General features: G+C 40.2%; 1 protein-coding gene and 1 long non-coding RNA gene across 10 annotated transcripts in view; one reads left to right on the plus strand and one right to left on the minus strand.

The window, feature by feature from the left end:
* LOC136336316 (uncharacterized) overlaps positions 1–8659 on the minus strand; it is a 31542-nt gene extending 22883 nt beyond the window's left edge. For 6 of the 9 annotated variants that reach the window (XR_010731414.1, XR_010731415.1, XR_010731421.1 and 3 more), the window contains exon 1: positions 8534–8650. This is a non-coding gene — a long non-coding RNA (uncharacterized lncRNA). Of the gene's footprint in view, positions 1–8511 lie in introns of all 9 variants that reach the window. The other 3 variants (XR_010731419.1, XR_010731418.1, XR_010731422.1) reach the window with 2 other exon arrangements.
* Positions 8660–8954: 295 nt separating this feature from the next.
* FBXO33 (F-box protein 33) overlaps positions 8955–25408 on the plus strand; it is a 38032-nt gene continuing 21578 nt past the window's right edge. Inside the window, exon 1 of the mRNA XM_066277878.1 lies at positions 8955–9614. Coding sequence (XP_066133975.1) covers positions 9019–9614 — 596 coding nt within the window. The 5' untranslated portion in view covers positions 8955–9018. The remainder of the gene's footprint in view (positions 9615–25408) is intronic.

Consider the following 25408-nt stretch of genomic DNA (forward strand, 5'->3'; position numbering starts at 1 on the left):
CCGCTGAGCCAACCTGCCAGGGCCAACATATATTTATATTTAAAACACTTAATAAAATGGGTATAGAAGGAAAGTATCTCACATAATAAATGCCATATATGACCAAATATCAATAAATATCATACTAAATGGTGAAAAATTGAAAGCTTTTCCTCTGAAATCTGGAATAAGACAAGACTGCCAACTCTTCCCACTGTTATTCAATATAGCACTGGAAGTCCTAGGAAGAACAATCAGGCAATTGAAAGAAATAAAAGGCATCCATATTCGGAAAAAACAAGTAAAGCTATCACTGTTTGCAGAAGACATGATCCTGTATATAGACTCCACTGAAAAACTATTAGAAACAAAAAACAAGGTCGCAGGATACAAAATCAATACACAGAAGTCTATTGCTTTCCTTTACACCAACAATAAAACTTCAGAAAATAAATTGAAAAACACAATTCTTTTTACAATTGCAACAAAAAATAAAATACATAGGAATAAATTTAACAAAGAATGTAAAGAATCTATATACTGAAAAGTACAAAACATTATTGAATTGGAAAAGACAAAATGAAAAGGGAAGATATTCCATGTTCATGGATCAGAAGAATCAACATAGTGAAAATGGCCATATTACCCAAAGCAACATCAACTATAATGCAACCCTCATTAAAATCTCAATGTCGGCCCTGGCCGGTTGGCTCAGTGGTAGAGCATCGGCCTGGCGTGCAGAAGTCCCGGGTTCGATTCCCAGCCAGGGCACACAGAAAAAGCACCCATCTGCTTCTCCACCCCTCCCCCTCTCCATCTCGCTCTTCCCCTCCTGCAGCCAAGGCTCCATTGGAGCAAAATTGGCCCAGGCACTGAGGATGGCTCTGTGGCCTCTGCCTCAGGCACTAGAATGGCTCTGGTTGCAACAGACAATGCCCCAGATGGGCAGAGCATCACCCCCTGGTAGGTGTGCCGGGTGGATCCCGGTTGGGCGCATGTGGGAGTCTGTCTGACTGCCTCCCCGTTTCCAACTTCAGAAAAATAGAAAAAAAAATCTCAATGTCACTTTTTTTTATTCATTTTAGAGAATGGAAGTGAGACAGAAAGAGAGAAAGTGAGAGAGAAGGGTGGGGGAGGAGCAGGAAGCATCAACTCCCATATGTGCCTTAACCAGACAAGCCCAGGATTTCGAATCAGTAACTGACCTCTGCATTCCAGGTTGATGCTTTATTCACTGCACCACCACAACTCAGGCCTAACATCACTTTTTAAAGAAATAGGACAAAAACATCACCAGATTTGTATGGAATCATAAAAGAGTGAATAGCCAAATCAATCCTGAGAAAAAAGAATGAAGCCAGAGGTATCACACTACCTGACTCCAAATTACACTACAGAAGCATGATAATCAAAACAGCATGGTATTGCCTGACCAGGCGGTAGCACAGTGGATAGAGCATTGAACTGGGATGCTGAGAACTCAGGTTCAAGACCCCAAGGTTGCCAGCTTGAGTGTGGGCTCATCTGGTTTGAGCAAAAGCTCACCAGCTTCAACCCAAGTTCACTGGCTTGAGTAAGGGGTTATCCGGTTTGCTGAAGGCCCACGGTCAAGGCACATATGAGAAAGTAATCAATGAACAACTAAGGTGTAGCAACGAAAAACTAATAATTGATGCTTCTCATCTCTCTCCGTTCCTGTCTGTCTGTCCCTATCTATCCCTCTCTCTAAATCTCTCTCTCTGTCTCTGTAATAAAAAAAAAATCATTCTTTAAAAAAAACAAAACAGCATGGTATTGGCAGAAAAACAGACACACAAATCAATGGAACAGAATTGAGAGCCCAGAAATATAACCACACTTATAGACAAATAAATCTCTGACAAAAGAGTAAAATACATAATGGAGAAAAGAAAGCCTTTTCAATAACTGGTGCTGGGAAAATTCAAAGTTACATGCAAAAGAATGAAACTTGACTACAGATTGTCCCTATGCATAAAATTAATTCAAAATGGGTCAAAGACCTAAATATAAGACCTGAAACTATACATAGAAAAAAACATAGGTACTAAATTCTTGGGCCTTGGCTATAGAGAACATTTTATAAATTTTACCCCAAAGGCAAGGGAAGTAAAGGCAAAAATAAATAAATGGGACTACATCAAACTAAAAAACTTCACAGCAAAAGAAACCAAAAACAAAACAATAAGGCACCCAACCAAATGGGAGATGATATTTACAAACAACAGCTCTGATACTGGTTAATATTCAAATTATATAAAGAACTCACTAGCCTGACCAGGCGGTGGCTCAATGGATAGAGCATCGGACTGGGATGTGGAGGACCCAGGTTCAAGACCCCAAGGTCGCCAGCATGAGCATGGGCTCATCTGGTTTGAGCAAGGCTCATCAGCTTGAGCCCAAGTTCGCTGGCTCGAGCAAGGGGTCACTCAGTCTGCTGTACCTCTCCAGTCAAGGCACATATGAGAAATCAATCAATCAATGAACAAACTAAGGAACCGCAATGAAGAATTGATGTTTCTCATCTCTCTCTCTTCCTGTCTGTCTGTCCCTATCTGTCCCTCTCTCTGACTCTCTCTGTCTCTGTCACAAAAAAACAAACAAACAAAAAAACTCACTAAGTTCAGCAACAATCAAGCAAACAATCCAATTAGAAAATGGGGGCCCTGGCCGGTTGCCTCAGCAGTAGAGCGTCGGTCTAGTGTGTGAAAGTCCAGCGTTCAATTCCCAGCCAGGGAACACAGGAGATGCAACCATCTGCTTCTCCACCCCTCCCCCTCTCCTTTCTCTCTCTCTCTCTTCCACTCCCACAGTCAAGGCTCCATTGGAGCAAAGTTGGCCCGGGCGCTGAGGATGGCTCCATGGCCTCTGCCTCAGGGGCTAGAATGGCTCCAGTTGCAACTAAGCAACGCCCCAGAGGGGCAGAGCATCACCCCCTAGTAGGTATGCCAGGTGGATCCAGGTCGGACGCATGCGGGAATCTGTCTCTCTGCCTTCCCACTTCTCAATTCAGAAAAATACCAAAAAAAAAAAAAAAAAATGGGGACAGGACCTGAACAGACACTTCACCCAAGAAGACATACAAATGGCCAAAAGATATATGAAAAGATGATCATCTTCACTAGGTATTAGAGAAATGCAAATGAAAACTACAATGAGATACCACATCGTGCTGATTAGAGTGGTTGTTATTAACAAGATAGGTAATAACAAGTGTTGGAGAGACTATGGAGCAAAAGGAACACTTATCCACTGCTGGTGGGAATGTAAACTGGTACAGCATTATGGGAGAAATTACAGTGATACCTCAAAATATTAAGAATAGAATTACCATATGACCCAGCAATCCTTCTACTGGTATCTTCCCGAAAAACACTGTTACGCAAAAACACATGCACTCCCATGTTCATCGCAGCATTATTCACTGGCCAAGACATGGAAACTCCAAAGTGTCCCTCGATAGAAGACTGAATAAAGATGTAGCATATATATACAATGGAATACTACTCAGACATAAAAGATGATGACATATTGCCTTTTACAACAACATGCATGGACCTTGAGAACATCATACTAAGTGAAATAAGAAAATCACAAAAAGCTAAGAACTATATGATTTTACACATAGGTGTGGAATAGAATGGAGCCAAAGGTATCACACTATAAAACTGAGACATAGATAAAAGTGAAGTGGTTACCAGAGGGAGGGGGTTATGAGGAAAGGAGAGGGGGTAAAGGAGTAAACAGGGACAAATATACGGTGATGGAAAATGATTTGACTTTGGGTGATGGGTACACAACATAATCAACAGTTGAAATATTATAAAAATGTTTACCTGAAACCTATGTACTCTTATTGATCAATGTCACCCCTTTAAATTTAATTTTCTAAATAAAATTTAAAATAATAAATAAAAATAAAAAGGCAACCCACTCAATGGGAGAACTTATTCGCCAATATATCTGATAAGGGATGAATAAACAAAATTTAAGAAGAACTTCTAAAACTCAACACCAGGAAGGTAAACAATCCAATGAAAAAAACAGATAAAAGACCTAAATAGACACTTCTCCAGAGAGGACATACAGATGGCCAATAGGCAGATGAAAAAATGCTCAAAGTCACTAATCATCAAAGAAATGCAAATTAAAACCACAATGAGATATCACCTCAATCCTGCCAGAATGGTGCTCATTAACAAATCAACAAACAAGTGCTGGCGAGGATGTAGAGAAAAGGAAACCCTCCTGCACTGCTGGTAGGAATGCAGACTGGTGCAGCCACTGTGGAAAACAGTATGATGTTTCCTCAAAAATTTAAAAATGGAACTGCCTTGTGACCTTGCTATCTCACTTCTAGGAATATATCCTACAAATCTTAGAATGTTAATTCAAAAGAAGAAATACACCCCCATGTTCATTGCAGTGTTGTTTGTAATAGCCAAGATCTGGAAGCAACCCAAGTGTCCATCAGTGGACAAGTGGATAAAAAAGCTGTGGTATATTTACACAATGGAATACTACATGGCTACAAAAAAAAAGGAAATCTTATCTTTTGTAACAGTATGAATGGACCTGGAGGTTATTATAAGTGAAATAAGACAGGCACAGAAATTAGAAATACTATATGATCTCACTTTTGTGTGGAATCTAATAAACACAATAAACTGAGGAAAAAATAGAAACAGAGGCAGGGTCACAGGGAGCAGATGGACAGCTGTCAGAAGGAAGTGGAAGAGAAGATTGGATCAAAGAAGGTAAGAGGATGAGCCCAAAACATATATATATTACACTATACACAGGGTAGCAATAGCCAGAGGAAAAGTGGGGGTGGAAATAAGGGGTAGGAGGGCAAAGTGGAGGAAATAGAGATGGAAAGACTTTGCATGGGACATGAGGGGCACAATGCGATGTGTAGAAGGTGTATACTGAGTGGGACACTTGAAACCATGTCAACACAATAAATTAAAAATTTTTTTTAATCTGCTATAAAAAAAGATCAAAATCCTGGCTTATCCTCCAACCTGTCCAATATTATCAGTGCCTTCTACTAAAAAATGCTCAAAGAACTTTTAAATTATAATTATATAGAAATCTTTGAGAGATGTGGTAGAAGCATCAAATTTTGAAAAAAAAAGGATTAAAACATACCCCAAATTCATAAGTACATAAATGATATTCAGAAAAAATAAACAGTAGCCTGACCATGCAGAATGCAGTGGATAGAATGTTAGAGTGGGTCACAGAGGACCCAGATTCAAAACCCCGAAGTTGCTGGCTTGAGCACGGGCTCACGCAGCTTGAGCGCAGGGTCGCTGGCTTGAGCGTGGGATTATAGGCATGACCCCATGGTCACTAGCTTGAGCCCAAAGGTCGCCGGCTTAAAGCCCAAGGTCGCTGGCTTGAGCCCAAGGTTGTTGGCTTGAACAAGGGGTCACATGCTCTGCTGTAGCCCCCCTACCCCACTCCCACCCCCACCCTCGTCAAGGCACATATGAGAAAGCAATCAATGAACAACTAAAGAGACTAAGGAGCCACAATGAAGAATTGATGCTTTTCATCTCTCTCTCTTCCTGCCTGTCTGTCCCTATCTGTCCCTCTCTTTGACTCTATGTCTCTGTCAAAAAAAAAAAGGAAAATATAAATGCTAGAAAAACTCACTTCTTATTCTTTGAAATCAAATTATTCTCAAAATTGGTAAGAAAAGAAAAAGAACTAAGCATTTTTTTCTGTCTTTCCAATAACAGCTGTAATTTTGAGGTAACTAAATGTTGCCAGTTTATGGAAGAAAGCTTCTACACTATAGAAAAATGCAAACTATTAAATATAGCTGAAATAAAAGGATTAGCAATTATCATTTTGCAACCCCTAATCAAGTTATGATTCAGGTAATAATTATCAATTATTGTTAAGGCCAACACATGAATGGATGTTGAGTGCTGGACATTTTCTGAAACCAAAATACAGCACTTCACAGATTACTTTAAGGAGAAAAACAAAGCAAAAAAAAAAAAAACATTACATAAGGGGGATCAAGATGTCAAAAATCTAGGCAAGCCTTTACCATTATGTCCAGGTTTATTAAAAATGTAGAGACTAGAGGACTAAGCTAAACACCAAGACAAAGTAGTCAATTACTGAAGGTGAGATATTCTACAGGAATAAGTCTCATTTCTTTAGCAAATCAGAGAAAGAATAAAAGGTGGTTGGGGTGGAAATGGAGGACTATTTTTTTATTTTAAAAGACTTAAAATAGCCTGACCTATGGTGGCACAGTGGATAAAGCATTGCCCTGGAATGCTGAGGTCACCAGTTCAAAATCCTGGGCTTGTCTGGTCAAAGCACATATGGGAGTTGATGCGTCCTGCTCCTTCCCCCTTCCCTCTTTCTTTCTTTCTCTTCTCTCTTCTCTCTCTCCTGTCTAAAATGAATAAATAAAATCTTAAAAAATAAAAAAAAGGCTTAAAATACATCACCAAAACCAAGTGTGGTCCTTAACTAGATCCTGGTTTGGACCTAATAGCTGGACAAAAGACATTTGGGAGATTTCCAGCTAAATTTAAAGATGGAATAATATCAAATAGCATTAAGTTATTATTTTAAATATGATAACATGTCTGTTATATAGTAATATGCTTTTATAGATATGCATACTGAAGCAGGGTGAAGTAGGAGATTTAGATGCTGTTGGTGGGCAATGTAAAGTAGTACAACCACTATGGAAGACAGTATGGTGGTTCCTCAAAAAATTAAGAATAGATCTACCATATGACCCAGCAATCCCTCTACTGGGTATACACCCTCAAAACTCAAAAACATTGGTACATAAAGACACATGCAGCCCCATGTTCATTGCAGCCTTGTTAAGGGGGGGTGGGGAGGTAAGACATGGAAACCCAAAAAGCCCTTCAATAGAGGATTGTATAAAGAAGATGTGGTACATATATACCATGGAATACTACTCAGCCATAAGAAATGATTACACAGGATCATTTACAACAACATGGATGGACCTTGATAACATTATACTGAGTGAAATAAGTACATCAGAAAAAACTAAGAACTGTAAGATTCCATATATAGGTGGGATATAAAATTGAGACTCACAGACATAGATAAGAGTGCAGTGGTTACCAGGGAGAGGGAAGGGAGGAGGGCAAGGGGCATAAAGAAAACCAAATAAAAGGTGAGAGGGGATGATTTGACTTTGGGTAATGGGTATACAACATAATCGAATGTCAAAATGATATGGAGATGTTTTCTCTAAATCTATGTACTCTAGTTGACCAATGGCACTCCGTTAAAATTAATTGTCTAAATAAAAATTTTTTAAAAATAAATTTTACAAAAGATACAAAAAATTAAAATGCAAGACAACTTCCTAATTCACTATTTCCATTAAAAACTCATTAATTTATGTGTAAGGTGTACAAATGAGGTAGAAAGAACTCTTGGAGGCAGAGGTTCAAGGAAGTGAGCTACCATGATATGTTAACTTTTTTTTTTTTTACGGTTACTGAGCTGAAGAGAACTCAGAGGTAAAAACACAACATTGTAGGCAACCTGGTACATGCAAGGTACCAAAAGGCATCAAACAGCATGAACAGAGAGCTTCACCCTCAAAGACTGAAGTTTCTTGGTGTTTACCACAATAGAACAAGGCTGTCCCAAGATCACACAGTCAAAGGCTTTGAAGCAGCAGCCTCAGTAAAGCTATCCTCAATTATTACACAAAGTATTATTCCTTTCTGACTTCACCACCCATTACAACCAGTTAACTATTTCCCAAATTATAATGAAGGACACTCTCTGGAAAATCCTCTTCGGCTGAAAAAAACCCTACACTATAACCACCAGCTTCATTTCAACTAGGGTTCTACAAATCTCAGAACTGGGAAGGAACAGAGCCTCCTGCAAACCTTGATGATGAGTGTAATCATCAACCAGCCAGGATCTCATTCGCCTTCTTTCTCCTGTCCGTTAAACCCAAAGGGTGGCGCTGTGCTCATTCCGTCCCCAAACACCAGGTGTGCAGAAAGGTCTCTTTGCCTGGTCCGACTCTGGGGTAAAGTCTACATAGGGCTTCAGACTCAGACCCGCACCTGGACCGCCACCTCTCCCGACCTCCGCGCTTCTCCTCTCCCGACACGGCCGGTGAGGTTCGCACGAAGGCCCCTCCTTCGTGCTCAGTGATGGCATGGATAAGCGGAACAACATATCGATGTTTCGCTCAGAGTGAGAGAGTGAGAGAGAGAGAGAGAGAGAGAGTGTGTGTGTGTGTGTGTCCCTTACTCTCTCTCTCTCTACAAATCAATTTTTAAAAATTTAGAAGGTAAAATATACACACAGACACACACACACACACTCTCTCTCTCTCTCTGGGCAGGTGGGACTGAAAAAGACCCTGCAAGCTAATACTTCAGCTCTGAGTCTCCAGCCCAGATCCTGACAAACGAATGATGCGAGTAGCGTCATAACCCCTCCTACTAAAACGAGCTCCGAGACTTCACCCGCCTGAACGCCCAAGTTAACCGACCGCAAGACCTGGCTGGACGCCACAGCCGCTGGAAGACGCAAGGGGTGCTCTGGGAGAGCGCCACCCACGCCCGCCGCTCAGCCCGCCGGCTGCGCGCGCCAGGGGTCACGTGCTGCGTTTCCCCTCCCTACAGGCCACCGGGCGCTTCCTTCTTCCGGAAGTCGCTCCCATCAGCGCCGGGCCCCTCCCGCCAGAGGCGACGTCAAACTGAGCTCCTACCACTGCTCAGCCACCGCGTCCAGGCGCGGGGAGGGCCGCCGTTTCCTTAAAATAAATGCTGCCGCTTCCGGGCCTTTAAACAGCACAGGCGAAAGTACTGACGTTACTGAGTGTGCGGGTCTCAGAGGCGCGTGAGTAGAGTTTGCGAGGCCAGAGGCTAGTTACCTGGAGGACACCCCGCAGAGGCCTTTCCCCCTCCTCAGCTTGTGCTGCACTTGGTTCGGCCGAAACCCACGACGGTTCCGCCCCCTTCTTCCTTGTCATTGATGTTGTTGTTCTTGTCAGTGCCGCATCCCCGACCGTCGGGAGCTCGAATCCGAGCCGGGGCCGCCCGGGCGGCGCGGTGGCGGCGGCGGCAGTGGCTGCGGCTGCGGGGGCTGCTCCGGGGACTGCGGGGGCAGCCGGGGACCGGCAGCTGGCGGCGGCGGGGCCGGATGGCTCTGTGCGGGCAGGCGGCTGCGGCCGCGTCGCTGCCCAGCGAGCTAATCGTGCACATCTTCTCCTTTCTGCCCGCGCCCGACCGCTTGCGGGCCTCGGCCTCCTGCTCGCACTGGCGCGAGTGCCTCTTCTACCCGGCTCTCTGGCCCCAACTTCGCATCTGCCTCCGAGTCTCGCCCGTGGAGCAGCCTCGGCTCGAATTCCTCATGCGCAAGTGCGGCTGGTTCGTGCGAGAGCTGCGCGTTGAGTTCGCCGCCGAGAATTACCTGAACGGAGGCGGCGGCCCGGGCCACGGAGCCAGCGCGGACCCCGGGACCGGCGGGGAAGAAGTCGAGGCCCTGCAGCTCTCAACCCGTTGGCTGGAAGTGCTGCGCACCTACTTGGAGCTGGTGCTGTGCGTGCTGGTCAGCATCCGGAACAACAGGTAGGCTCAGCGTGACTCCACCATCCACCCTTCTTCCCTTTTCTTCTCCTGCGGGGCTCGGAGTCGCCTCCTTCCTCTCCCCCAGAAAGTACTGTAGTGAGTACCTGCCGGGCCCGCCTCCGCGTAGCGGTCTTCCGGGACTGGGGGTGTCAGTTCTTACGCGGAGATTTCATTGAGGCGAGGGAGGGGGACGGGGGGCCTAACGGGACTTCGCGTACTGCTTTATAGACAGTGATGTACTTGCTCTTGATCAGGCTTCACTCCTGCCTGGCGCCTCCCAGGCACCGTATCATTCATCCTCTCGGTGGCTGTGTGATGGAGCTGACAGGCACCCCCATTATTCATTTTACAGACGGGAGAGCTGAAGCTTTGCAGGATGAGGCGTGTGAATCTTGGGGGAAACAAAAACATAACTCGGTTTTTCTGAATCTGAACCTGTCCTTTCAAAATAGATGGGGGTGGGGGAGAGGGAAGACTATGCTACTGGTGTCATAATTACACGACTCTCCCTAGGAGAAATCTTTGACAGCCATTTTCTTATCGGGACTAGTTTTGATTAACTGGTCCAGGCACAAGGAGTACTGGAAGTGCTCGTTAAACCTGGGGATAGGGGAAGAGCCTGATCATCAGTGTTGGAAGTTCTTCCCCTTGCACTCCGGATTCAACTTGTCCCCAGAGATTCACCTAAAAGTAACACAGTACAGCATGGTGGTTGCCTGTTCTTGGGCGAGTTAGGCGGTGTCTGCAGAGGGTAAGCACATAGCTGTCCTCGTTTTACGTCAGGACTACTGTAATTTGGGACTAACTTTTTATGTTCTAACCGATTATCCCAGTAAGTATTTCCCTTATTTGTATATTCTATTGCCTTCTCCAAAATCCCATTAGTTTTTGTTTTCTGTACCTGAATACTCTAACGAAATTAAAATTAAACTGAGTTGGAAGAAAGTTCAAAAGGTCCAAGGAGCAATGTACATAATAATAGTTTAGCAGTTCCCAAGTACTTTTAATATTCACTATCTTAGTTGATACTTTCAAACCTTGAATTAGGCAAGAGGGCTACTACTATTGCAATATATTATCCCTAATTTATAGAAAGGAAACTGACACTTAATGTCAAGTGATGTGCACATTGTTATACAGCATTGTTTTTCTCCAAAAGCAGTATCTTTACTTTTGCAATAAATACAATATATTGAACATAAAGGTCCTAGTTTAATGCTAAGCCATATACATATATGCATATAAATTTTCTGTCCAAATCAAAAGTTGGGAGATAAGCGTATAGCTCTAAGTTGTACATAGAGTATGGTTCTAATATTCTAGTCACCTGTGTATTTCCTTAGCTTTTCACACCAAGCCATTACATTTCCTTACTTTGATTTTATGTGGGAAGAAAGGCTTTTTGAGACCTTGATCAAATTGGAGGCTCTGTCACAGTTGATTGTATAGCTAAATAGCTAAGGGCACCACTAAACCACAAGTTGAAAAGAGCGGGCATTCTACTGATGAGACCAAGTGTGGGGATGAATTCAACGAGTACCAATTAGATTTTTATGTTCTGAGCTCCTATAGCACTTCTGAGCAACCATCTCAAAAAAAAAAATGCATGCCTTTGGTCTAAGTAAGAACAACTCTTGCACAGTGCCTAGTTCTTTTTAAGGGTTGCTTAGTTGGGTGGGTGGATAACATTACACAAGCCAAATAGTGATATACCACATCTGCCCTTTGTTGTTTAATTCTTCTCTCCCTCCCTTTCTCCCTCCGTCACCTTTTTTTTTTTTTTTTTTTTTTTTTTGGTTTAATTGAATTCTACTTGACAAAAGTATACCTTACACTAATGCATTTCAGTCTACCTGTCTGTGAGGCTACCCTATGCCTTTCTTTCTGGCTTAGCTATCACTTCTATACAAATACCATACACTGTCATTCCTGTTCTTAAGGTTTTGTCATTTACTATAGGGATGGTGCTGTGTTTTGCTGTAATGTGTATCTGTAAAATTAAAGTGTAATGTCATTACATGTATTCTAATGCTATTTCAAAGGTTTTATTAAAATAAGTTATATGGGCCCTGGCCGGTTGGCTCAGTGGTAGAGCGTCGACCTGGCGTGCAGAAGTCCCGGGTTTGATTCCCGGCCAGGGCACACAGGAGAAGCCCCCATCTGCTTCTCCATCCCTTCCCGTCTCCTTCCTCTCTATCTCTCTCTTTCCCTCCCGCAGCCGAGGCTGCATTGGAGCAAAGATGGCCCGGGCGCTGGGGATGGCTCCTCGGCCTCTGCCCCAGGCGCTAGAGTGGCTCTGGTCGCAACAGAGCGACGCCCCCTGGAGGGCGTGCCGGGATGGATCCCGGTCGGGCGCATGCGGGAGTCTGTCTGACTGTCTCTCCCCGGTTCCGGCTTCAGAAAAATACAGAATAAATAAATAAATAAATAAATAAATAAATAAATAAATAAGTTATATGTTTGGAAATAAGTTAATCTGACCTTTATTTTTGAAAATATCTAGAGATACTCTAGAAACATTAGAAGTATTTATGTGAATGTTAAAAATATAAATGGGGCTAGTTTTCTTTTTAACAAATTTGAAAATGTTTTAAACCAAATTGTTTATTTGGTTATTTTGATAAAGCCTCTTCTTATTTCCTTCCATAATCACTTAAACTGCAGACTGAGGTTTAGTAAAGACCCAAAACAACTTTATTTACTTTTTTTGGTTTTCTAAAAACAGAAAATTTAATAACTAATGATAAGAATGAACATTTGATATTGTTCTTTACATTTCTGAGTTAAATTTACAGTGATTTTGTTTTATGATTTTTGCTATTTTATAAGTAGAAAAGCGGGGTATGAAATGTACCAGGTCACAAGCTTTATGCTTCCAGGCAATGCTGAATTCTTTATATAATTCATACAATTTGTTCTTACTTTGTTGTGTTCCGGTTATTTTCATGTTGCTCAGGAAAAGAACTGAAACTATCCTGGAATTGTGGGAACTTTTCAAGGGTTATAATTCTGACAGAATATTTAGCATTTTGTTTTGCTTGATTTCTGGGTTTCATATGCGCATGTAATTTCAATGACTATAGCCATCTTAGGTATTAGAAACAACTGATGAGGATCAAGGAGGTGCAGAGATGCCTCTCAGGATAAAATATAGTCCTCTAGGTTTCAGAGCTCCCCTTCTTTACAGCTAGAATACTGCCTTCTTGATGAACAGAATCACAGTATATTCAACTATACTGTAGGTTAGGTAGGCTGAATTTCTTCTGCAGTTGTCCTACAAGAAATTGAACTTGAAAGGTCAAAACAACAAATTTAGATATATATTTTTAGGATTTAATCTGATTATCTAGGACTGCCTATTGAAATACTGTATTTCAGACAGGAAAAATGAAAGTTCACAGACAAGATATATAATAATAGTAAATAGCTCAGTCATTAAAAATACTTAAACAGTAGGCATAAGTACATCATCATCTTGTTTATGCTTTTCTGGGCTATATAAATATTTTTATATAAGTTTTTTGTGGGTAAATGCTATATTGGGGGCAATACTTTATTTTTAAAATGAATAGTGCAGCAGGTGAGAGAAACTTTTTAAGAGGTTGACTTTCTTTTTAAAATTCTGCGTTACAACTCTAACAAGATGTATGTAGATTGACCATTTCATGACTATGCCATCTTATATATCCTTTTAGTAGTAAAGGATCTATTAATAATTCTTAGATTTGGTCCTGGTGATTTGGCATATTCAGTGAAGGAGAGTCTTACCTTTATAAGGTTTTCTCAGCATCAGTCTACCAAGACCCAATAACTGATAAACCCATTTAAAAATACATTTTAAAATAGGTGAAATATTTTTTGGGCATTTCTTATTACTATTTAAGATTGTAGGAAATACTTTGAAGGTGTTATTCCCGATAACCATCAGCTTTATGTTTCTTGAAATATTTTCCCTCATTATAGTGTAATAAATCTATATAATAATAGTTATTCACTTTTTAGAGCTTATCTTTATTATTTACCTAAAGAAGCCCTTTACAGAATAAGTAAGCATATTGGGACTCTGACCAGACTACAATACTAAGAGGTGGTTGCCTATAGATAAGATAGGTGAGATGATGCATGCCCAATAGACTCCATCCCTTAAAATTGACAAATTGAAGTGGTTCTATAGGGATAGTCTTAGGATCCTTGAGAAGCGATGAGACTCTAACCTGCTAAATAAACTAACCTCCTAGGAGGACTGCTGAGAGGACTTGGGGATCTCTTTATTTTTTATTTTATTTTTTTTTATTCATTTTAGAGAGGAGAGGGAGAGACAGAGAGAGAGAAGGGGGGAGGAGCTGGAAGCATCAACTCCCATATGTGCCTTGACCAGGCAAGCCCAGGGTTTCGAACCAGCAACCTCAGCATTTCCAGATCGACGCTTTATCCACTGCGCCACCACAGGTCAGGTGGGGATCTCTTTAATACATAGACAGATGGTTAAGAACTGATAGATGGAGAATAGGAAGTAAAATCAACAAAAGATTATGAAAGTAAAGTATTATTTTTTTTCTGTGTTGAGTGAGACTGTCTAGCATCTTTTGAGTGAGGTGATTAAATTACTTCCGTTTTTAATGTGTTACATCTGAAGAAACTGTGGAAGAGTTCACCCAACTTGATCAGTTTACATAGGACATAAGATAATAGTTACAAAAAATTTGCTGTTTTTCCTCTGCGTATTAAGAGCTTACCATGTGCCAAGCAGCATGAACAAGCTCCTTATTTCCATGGAGTCTAGAGAGGAAAGGCAGACAGAAATAAGTAAACAAATGAAGGGAAGTTTATTTCTGTTATGAGAATAAGAGAAAATCTGAAAATAAAAGGACTATGTAAGAGTGACTAGGTAGCAACTTAGAGTGGTGAGGGAAAACCTCTTTGAGCTGCAACATGAATGACAAGTCACCCATCTGAAGATCAGAGCAAATAGCATTCCAAGCAGAAAAAAAAACGAAAGATAAGCACCAAGGCCTTAGTCCAGACAAATTTTTGGCCTGTTGGCGCAGTAGGAAAGTACCATGTGATTCAAGGTAAGAGTGGTGTCGGATAAACTCAGAGATGTAGAGAGAGGAAAGAATGCTTTTGGTTATGTGGACTTCAGAATGAATTGTCAGCTATATTCTAAGAATAGAAGAATTGATTTAAAAAAATAGTAAGGACAGCCCTGGCTGGTTGGCTCAGTGGTAGAGTGTCGGCCTGGCGTGCTGGAGTCCCGGGTTTGATTCCTGGCCAGGGCACACAGGAGAAGCACCCATCTGCTTCTCCACCCCTCCCCCTCTCCTTCCTCTCTGTCTCTCTCTTCCCCTCCCGCAGCCAAGGCTCCATTGGAGTGAGGTTGGCCAGGGAGCTGAGGATGGCTCCTTGGCCTCTGCCTCAGGTGATAGAATGGCTCTGGTTGCAACAGAGCAACGCCCCAAATGGGCAGAGCATCGCCCCCTGGTGGGCATGCCGGGTGATCCCGGTTGGGCGCATGCGGGAGTCTGTCTGACTGCCTCCCCGTTTCCAACTTCAGAAAAATACAAAAAAAAAAAATAGTAAGGACAGGAATAAGGTGATCTAGTTTGCATTTTAAGACAATCACTCTGGTTGCTGTATAATGAATGAATTATAAGAAGGAGAAAGAGGAAGCAGGGAGACTAGTTGGAAAGCTGTTGTAATAATGTAGGCAAGAGGCTATAGAGACAGTTAAGATGAAGAAAAGTAGATGGATTTGGAATATATTTTTGAAGAGCCCAGAGGACTTGCTGTTTGGATATATATTTTAAAAAGAGAAGAATCAAATATTTTTTATTATTTCTCTGTAAGACTCATTTTTCTTATTCTTAGTACTGTTAAAATTACTGTTAATTATTTAATAGCATATTAAATAGCAATTTTATATGTCAATCTAATTTTTTTTAATTTTTGTTGTAAACTCTGTAATTTGAGGATGATGGTAATTCTGAGATAATTGAGTAAATGAATTTATAAATTCTGAGAAATCACTTTTAGTTAATGTATCATAATAACGCTAAGAAGGAATGCCATTATAGTCTGGTGACTTATTTCTGGTCTCCAAAGTTGTGTGCTGTCCAGTATGGTAGCCACTAGCCACATAGCTATTTAAATTTAATTAAGTAAAATTAAAGATTTAGTCACACTAGCCATATTTCAAGTGCTGCATAGTCATATGTGGCTAGTAGCTACCATATTGGATATGTTATTAAAGTATTTTGTGGATGTAAACACACTTGATAGTGAACATGAACTAAAAAAGAATAGAATTAACCTGAAAAAATTTCATGCAGGATGTAGATTATTTTAGCTTTGATCTACTTAGAAAAGAAAAATATTTCATTTTATGGGCTATTTTACGGCATCGTCGAAGGTTTTAACTTTTTTAAGAACATCTTTTTCAAGTATCAAGTTTTTATGTATTCCCCTTTTCCATAATTAATTAGTCTTAGCTGTATTAACTAATTCAAAGTGGCTGTTTTTGGCATTTTGACACACTGGTACTACTTTATTACATCAAAAGAAACAATTTTGGATCCTCTGAAATGAAAGAAAGCATGCTAAAGTTACTGCCACAGATTAAGTTCCCAAATTTTGAACCTCAGAAAAGAGAACAAGGTCTTTGTGACCAAAATATCAGAAGCCTTTGGGTCCTCAATTGTACTAAACAGTCCAACAGAAATACAATAAAAAGATAAAAGATTTTCAGTCCTTTCAGGCACTTAGGTGGTTAAGATTGGTTTTGAAGAATTGCTCAGACTAACCCAATGAATCTGTATGTATAGGTTTTTATAAAATGCTGTCAAAAATTGAGATGGTGGTTTAATTCATAGGGAAATTCTTATGCTAAAAAAAACAAAGTATATTTTCAGTGGGAGTTGAATATACATGTTTAAGTTGTGTGTTTTTAATACATATTAAAACTATGGTTGAAAAGATAAGTGGAAATCACAGGTTTGCAGAAAAGAATTTAATTTTTCTGGGCAAATATGTTGTTTTGGAGGGATTCCAAGTATAAGTTGTACCTGAAAACTCGTTTTCACCCTCGTTTTTGTCATGCACTAAGGTAAATATAACATTCAACAAATATTTATTGAATGCCAGTTCTAGCAGCTAAAGGTACAACAGTGATCAAAAAGTTCTATCATCATAGAGCTTGTTGTATTGGGGAGAAAAATAAGTAAAATATGTAGTATCACATATACTACATGCACAAAGCAAAATAAAGCAGTGAAGATAGATGAGAATGGTGGAGGTGGAAAGGAGTGCTGCTGTGTAAAATTAGGAAATTTAAGGAAAGTGTCAATGACAGAAGTAGCACTTGAAGGAAAGGTAGCAAGCCAGATGTGTGTCTGGGAAGTGATTCCTGAGGGAAGGAGTAAATGAAGGCATAGTGCTGTTTTTGAAAACATGAGTCTTTTTTAAAAATTTTGTTCCATATACACTTGAAATGAAACCAACATAAGTATTCACATCATTAGCACAAAATGCTTTTTTATTAGTTGAATAAGCAGAGTAGGAGAGCAGTCTGTAGGCTAAGTTTCTAAGTTATAAGTACTTAATGATGTGATTTAGCTTTATATCTGGAACTGATGATTTTTTAAAATAGGATTAAAGAACAATGCAATTAAGTTGAAGAATTCATTTATTTCTGGCAATAGTATGGCCTTTTGCATATTTTAGAAAGTTCAATTATCGAACACATTTTAGGATTTGCAAGGGACTGGTAAGTAGGTTGTATCCTATTAACATTACCATAGGAACGGAGCTAAATTAATTTGAAGAATTAAGATGAAAGAAAAACTGTCTAACCAACTGTAATGTTTTCCCAGTGTATTTTTGTCAAATGTTTTTGAACAATTGCATGGTAAACATTGTACAGGAAAGAACCCTGTTTGCTTCTTTAGTTCACTTGCTGATTCAACCATAAGTAAATGAATGAATAAACTCAGGTCACAGACTTCATCCTTAAATAAAAGGATTATGTGGGCCTCAGAATGAGGCATCTATTTGTTGCTATGGTTCAGTACGTTCTGTTCTAGTGTTGTTGCCTCAATGTTCTTTTCAGTCCTTTTTTATCATCTGAAACAGTAATGAGCCACCTGGGGGCTATATGCAGTCTCCTTGGCTTCACTGTATGATCTGTAATCTAATTTCAACATAATATATTTGAACGTTGCCCTTGAGTTGCCGCGGTCTTTTTCCTGTTTTAAAGTGAATTAACGTTTTCTACATCATTTAATAAATAAGGTTGCATTTTGAATGGAAAAATAAGTACCTAAAATTCTTTCCACAAATGTCTCTCATATGCTACTCTAAAATATACCAGTTACAATTTTTCTAATAACTTTCAATAGACCATTATATTTAAGGACATGGTTTAACTATAACAACATGAACGCAGTGTGAGTCAGAACCCCAGTACTCTACCTAGTCCTGTCCTATTATTGCATCTTCTACAAGTCACTCCAGTTTCCTCATCTATAAAGAGAAATGACTGAGTTGGATGATCCCACAAATCATTCCACCTTCAAAAATATGTCAGGGATTACATCTGTAAAGAAAATTTGTGTGCGACCAGGCAGTGGCTCAGTGGTAATAGCATCAGCCTGGGATGCTGAGGACCTAGGTTTGAAACCCCAACATCGCAGGCTGGAGCACAGGGTCACTGGATTGAGTGACCATGGGATCATTGACATGGCCCCCATGGTCACTGGCTTGAGCCCAAAGGTTGCTGGCTTGAGCAAGGTGTCACTGGCTTAGTTGGAGCCTCCTGGTCAAGATACATATGGAAAAACAATCGATTAACAACTAAGATGTTATAACAAAGAATTGATGCTTTTCAACTCCCTTCCTGTCTGTCTGTCCCCTCCCCTCTTATACTATAACAACATTATTACCATTTTATTGCTGCAAATAAAAAGTTTTTTGTTTTCTTTTTTAGCTAGAGGGAGAGGGAGAGAGAGATTAGAAACATCAACTCATAGTTGAACCATTTTAGTTGTTCATTGATTGCTTCTCATACCTGCCTTGATGGAAGTGGGGGATAAGTAGGGGCTCCAGAGGAGCCAGTGACCCTTGCTGAAGCCACAGACCTTGAGCTTCAAACCAGCAATGTTTGGGCTCAAGTCATAAAATAATTTTTTGTTAAATTGCCCTTGAGTGGCATGTTTCAAACATTGCTTGCACATTTAAAAATATTGTATAGCTGGAACTAAAACAAAAGTATTCCAGGGAATCACCTCATATTAACTTGTTAAAATTTAATAATATGCAGATTGTTGATTTTTAAATTATTTTCATGTAAATTAAGTTCTTACAAAGGTGAAAAGCTATGTAAAGGTAATTTAAGTTTCTGAATTCCTAAGTAGTATGTATTTATAAAAATAGAGTATTTGAAAAATAGAGAACCAGTGAAAAATTCCCCAGAGATAATTGCTGATAAAATGTGATACATCCTTTTGCAAAATAGGAATAATAAATCTGTGTGTGGTTTTCCATTAATATTAAATCTTGTGCCTGACCTGTGGTGGCGCAGTGGATAAAGCGTCGACCTGGAACGCTATAGTCGCCGGTTCAAAACCCTGGGCTTGCCTGGTCAAGGCACATATAGGAGTTGATGCTTCCTGCTCCTCTCTCTCTCTCTCTCTCTCATTCTTTCTCCTCTCTAAAAATTAATTTAAAAAAAATTTTTTTTTTAAATCTTGTGCATTTTTTCACACTGGTAACATCAAATGCTGCCAAAATGTAGAACAACAGAAACTTTCATTGCTGGAAGGAATACAAAATGATGCAGTCACTATGAGAGATAATTTAGCAGTTTCTTACAAAACTAAACATACCCTTAACCATACAATCCAGCACTCATGCTCCTTTGCATTTGAAAGGAATTGAAAGATGTCCTCCGGAAAACATGTAGTCATTTATAGCACCTTTATTCATAATTGGCAGAACTGGAAAAGAACAAGATATCTTTTATTAGGTGAATGGATATATTAACTTTGGTATATTCAGACAATAGAATTGTTATTCTGGGTTGAAAAGAAATGAGCTATAAAGCCATAAAAAGACATGAAGGAAGCTTATATATTTCCAGCTGAAAGAAGACAATCTAAAAAGGCTTTACACTGGTAATTTCAACTACACTGCTCACAAAAATTAGGGGATATTTCAAAATGAATATGAAGTGATTTTAAAAAATAAGCATTTGGTTTCTTTTTATTAAACAAGAACATCAAAAAAGCAAACAAGTCAAAGAAAGTTGTTTGATTATGCAAATGAGATGCAAATAAGTTATCATGATTGAGTAGCAGGTGACATATTGGGGGTGAACAGAACCATGTGAAACTGTACAAGAGTTCCACACATTGACTGTTCAGTAGGGTGTATGGTTACCTAAGACTGCCAAAACACACTGACAGCGAGGGGGCATGGACAGGATCAGATTGTCCAGCAATTCTTCTGGGATGCTCTGCCACTCTTGCTCCAGGGCAACTTCCAGCTCAAGAAGTGTGGGAGGCACTGGACAGTTTGCCAGATGTCTTCCCAGTGCATCCCCAGTATGTTCAATGGGATTCAGGTCTGGAGAATGTGAAGGCCAGTCCATGCGTTTGATTCCTGCCTCCTGAAGCATGTGGTTGACAAGATGCGCGTGGTGGGGCCTTGCATTATTGTCCATGAAAAGAAAGTTGTTTCCAACTGCTCCAGCATAGGGTACCACTGTAGGGTGCAGGACCTCATCTCAATATCTGACAGCAGTTAATGATTCATTTCTAATGACGTGGAGGTCGGTGTGACCACCAGTGCTGATGCCAGCCCACACCATGATTCCACCACCACCAAAGGAATTCTTTTCTCACTTGAAACGTGGATTCTCCCCATGTTCCTTATTCATGCCAGATCAGGACACGATGATTGTCAGGCTGCAGACTGAACCGTGACTCAACAGAGGACAGTTGACCACTCATCATTGGTCCAGTGATGATTCTCATCAGCCCATTTTCTGTGGGTTCTACGATGTTCAGCAGATAACAGAATGCACACCATTCGTTGCTAGGCATGCAGTCCAGTACGATTGAGCTGATTTTGTATGGTCTGGGTGCATATCCATTGTCTAGTGGCAACAAGAAACTGTCCCCACAGCTCTGTTGCATTGCTGCACCTGTTTCTTCTTGCCAGTAAGATCAAGTAGCAGTCATCTCTAGCTGTTGTGGCAGATAGGTGACCCTGCCTTTGTCACCTTCGTACTGTGCCAGTCTCTTGAAAGCTATTCCACTGTCTGCTACTCATGGTTTGGGATGTTCCAAATGCTGTTGCCACTGTCGTCTGTGTTTGACCAGCTTCAAGACGTCCTGTGGCTCTCCAGATCATGTTGCAGAAGCATTGCAAGGGCTGGGAAATTACAGGATGTGCACTTTCAAGATCAGGAAACATGCAGATACTACAGTACTTGCAGCCTTTTGTATAGTGCATTTTCACCAATGAAATAAAAGTTGGTTTTGCATCTCATTTGCATAATCAAACAACTTTCTTTGACTTGTTTGCTTTTCTGATGTTCTTGTTTAATAAAAAAAATCAAACGCTTCTCTTTTTATCACTTCATTTTTAATTTGAAATATCCCCAAATTTTTGTGAGCAGTGTATATGAGACTCTAGGGAAAGAAAAACTATGGAGACAATCGAAAGGTAAGTGGTTGCCAGAGGTGGGGAGAGGAGAGATCTGAATAGGTGGAGCACAGAGAATTTTTAGGGCAGTGAAAAACTATATTACAGTAGTGGACATATGTCGTTATACATTGATCCAAATTCACAGAATGTACAACACTGGGAGTGAACCCAAGGTAAACTATATACTTGAGGTAATAATGATCTGTCAGTGTAGGTTCATCCTTGGTGGAAAAAAAAGATATCATTCTGGTGAGTGATGTTGAGAATCGGGAGGTTATTCACATGGGAATAGGTGGTAAATAGCTCCTCAATTTTGTTATAAACTTGAATCCACCTTTAAAAAATGAAGTTACTTAAAAATCATATCATGACAATATATATATTGTATTTAAAGGAAATGATTTTTACACCCTTTTTTAGACATTCAGTTATGTTGAATATTTTTAAGTTCCCTATAAACTCAAAGTATATGCAGTTTACTCATTTTTAAAAAAAATATTCTGGTCATCAAGAGTAACTGAACATAGAACTTAATTTTTTAAAAATTCTGTCAATTTCCCCATCATTTCTTGGTTTTTATTTTATTTTTGAGGGGGTTTTTTTTGTTTGTTTTATTTTTTAGTGCATACGAGAAAGACAGAGGGGGTTACAGAGAGACAGGAATGGAGAGAGATGAAAAGTATCAACTCTTCATGTGGTACTTTAGTTGTTCATTGACTGCTTTCTCATATGTGTCTTGACCAGGCAAATCCAGCCAAGCCAGTGACCTCTTGCTCAAGCCAGCAACCGTGGGGTTATGTCACTGATCCCAGGCTCAAGTCAGCAGCCCACACTCAAGCTAGATAAGCCCGCACTCAAGCCAACAACCTCGGGGTTTCGAACCTGGGTCCTCAGCATCCTAGGTCAACACTCTATCCACTGCGCTACCACCTTGGCCGGTTTTTGTGGGGTTTTTAATATTGAGGTATAACTGACATATAACATATGAGTTTCATGTGTACAACATAATGATTTGATACATGTACATGTTGCAAAATGATCACAATAAATCTAATTAACTCCCTTTCTCCATCTTAAACCCAGTACATTTACTGTTTCATTTCTGTGGTCTCTAAAAGACAGTAAATCTCAATTAGGAAGCACATCTCCCCTACATCCCCGAACTTATGCTGAAAATCATTTGTAAATAAAATGTTACTGACAGAAACGGGTTGTACATGTAAACACAGTAAAGAAAAAAATTTAAAGGGTATGTGAATGTATGTTGTATTTATACATATATGTGTATATGTGACAACTGATTCTAAAATTTTAAGGAGAAGCAAAGATCAGAACAGCCAACATAGCTTTAAAGGAGAACAGCATAGCCCTGGCCGGTTGGCTCAGCGGTAGAGCGTCGGCCTAGCGTGCGGAGGACCCGGGTTCGATTCCCGGCCAGGGCACATAGGAGAAGCGCCCATTTGCTTCTCCACCCCTCCGCCGCGCCTTCCTCTCTGTCTCTCTCTTCCCCTCCCGCAGCCAGGGCTCCATTGGAGCAAAGATGGCCCGGGCGCTGGGGATGGCTCTGTGGCCTCTGCCCCAGGCGCTAGAGTGGCTCTGGTCGCAACATGGCGACACCCAGGAGGGTCGCAACATGGCGACGCCCAGGATGGGCAGAGCATTGCCCCCTGGTGGACAGAGCGTCGCCCCTGGTGGGCGTGCCGGGTGGATCGCGGTCAGGCGCATGCGGGAGTCTGTCTGACTGTCTCTCCCTGTTTCTAGCTTCAGAAAAATGCAAAAAAAAAAAAAAAAAGGAGAACAGCATAGACAGAGGACTGACACTGCCTGATTACAAGACTTACTATAAAGCTACAGTAGTCAAGACACTTCGGTGTTCGTGAAAGAAGAGACAAATAAAACAGAGCCCAGAAATAGACCCACATAAATATAACCAATGTTCAAAAATTAACTCAAATTGGATTACAGACCTAAATGTAAAACACAAAACTATAAAATACCCAAAAGATAACATAGTAGAAAATCTGGATTAGTGGTTTTCAACCACTGGTCCCAATGATTATAGATTCTGTAATTTTCATACAACATCAGTGTCGTTAACTCTTTCACCAACTGGCAAAAAATTTCTGGTGGACCAGCACCCGTCCATAGATTCACAGTTGAAAACTACTGATCTAGATGATCTGGGGTTTGGTGATGACATTTTAGATATATCAGCAAAGGTACATCCATGGAAAGAAGAATTGATAAGCTGGACTTCATTAAAATTTAAAATGTCAGCACTGGCTAGCTAGCTCAGTTGGTTTAGAGCAGTGGTAGTCAACCTGGTCCCTACCTTCCACTAGTGGGCGTTCCAGCTTTCATGGTGGGCGATAGCGGAGCAACCAAAGTATAAATAAAAAGATAGATTTGATTCTACTATAGTAAGTTGTTTTATAAAGATTTATTCTGCCAAACTTAGTGAAAATCCGTACTTTACATAAAGTACTTGGTAAGTAATTATTATTATATGCTTTAACTTGCTGTAACTCTGCTTTATAAATTTTATAAAGTAAAGTTACTTCCCTACTTTATAAATCACCATTACAGTGGAACTGGTGGACGATTAGAAAATTTTACTACTAACAGAGATTCAAAAGTGGGCGGTAGGTATAAAAAGGTTGACTACCCCTGGTTTAGGGCGTCATCCCAACACAATAAGGTTACAGATTCAATTCCTGGTCAGCACATATACAAGAATCGACCAGTGAATGCCTAAATTGGTAGAACAACAAATCAATGTTTCTCTCTCTCTTCCTCTATCAAGTCAATAAAAATAAATTTAAAATTTTCAGTTCTGTGAAAGACACTGTCAAGAAATTTAAAAGAGAAGCCATAGACTGGGACAAAATATTTACAAAGGACATATCTGATAAAGGGCTGTTAACCAAAATATACAAAAAAAAAAAAATTCAACAATAAGGAATTGCAAACAGCCTTATTAAAAAGTGGGCCAACAACTAAGGTGTTGCAGTGCGCAATGAAAAACTAATGATTGATGCTTCTCATCTCTCTCCATTCCTGTCTGTCCCTGTCTATCCCTCTCTCTGACTCACTCTCTGTCTCTGTAATAAATAAATAAATAAATAAATAAATAAATAAATAAATAAATAAAAGTGGGCCAAAGATCTTAACAGCCATGTATATATCTTCATCAAGGAAGATATATAAGTCACAAATACACATTTGAAAAAATATTCCACATGGTGTGTCATCAAGAAAATGCAAATTAAAGCAAAAGACACCACTACAAACTTATTAGAATAGCCAAAATCAAAATCTAAAACAACACCAAATGCTGGCAAAGGTATGGAACAACAGGAACCCTCATTTGTTGCTGGTGTGAATGCAAAATGATGCAGTCATTTTGAAAGACAATTTGTCAGGTTCTTACACAATTAAACCTACTCCATATGATCCAAATATCATGCTCCTTGGTATTTACCCAAAAGAGTTGAAAACTTCTTTGTCCACACCAAACCTTGCATAGAGATGTTTATAGCAGCTTTGTTCTTAACAGACAAAATTGGAATCCAAGGTGATTTTCAGTAGGTGAATGAATAAATAAATAGCCACACAATGGAATATTATTCTGCATTTTTTTTAAATGAGCTATCATTAAAAAGCCATCGCCTGACCAGGCGGTGGCACAGTGGATAGAGCATCAGACTAGGGTGCAAAAGATCCAGGTTTGAAACCCCAAGGTTGCTTGCTTGAGTGTGGATTCATCCAGCTTGAGTGTGGCATCATAGACACAGCCCCATGGTCGCTGGCTTAAAGCCCAAGGTTGCTGGCTTGAGCAAGGGGTCACTTACTCTGCTGGAGCCCACCCATCAAGGCATATGAGAAAGCAATCAATGAACAACTAAGGTGCCACACGAAGAACTGATGCTTCTCATCTCCATTCTTGTCCCTCTCTGTCTCTCGCTAAAAAAAAAAAACCAAAAAAAAAACTAGTTATTGAGCCAGGTAAAGACATGGAAGAACCTTGAAAGTGAAAGAAGCCAATCTGTAAAGGCTAAATACTGTATGATTACAACTATATGACATCTGAT

The sequence above is a fragment of the Saccopteryx bilineata genome, chromosome 4 (assembly GCF_036850765.1).
Source record: "Saccopteryx bilineata isolate mSacBil1 chromosome 4, mSacBil1_pri_phased_curated, whole genome shotgun sequence".
In the NCBI taxonomy this organism is placed as follows: domain Eukaryota; kingdom Metazoa; phylum Chordata; class Mammalia; order Chiroptera; family Emballonuridae; genus Saccopteryx; species Saccopteryx bilineata.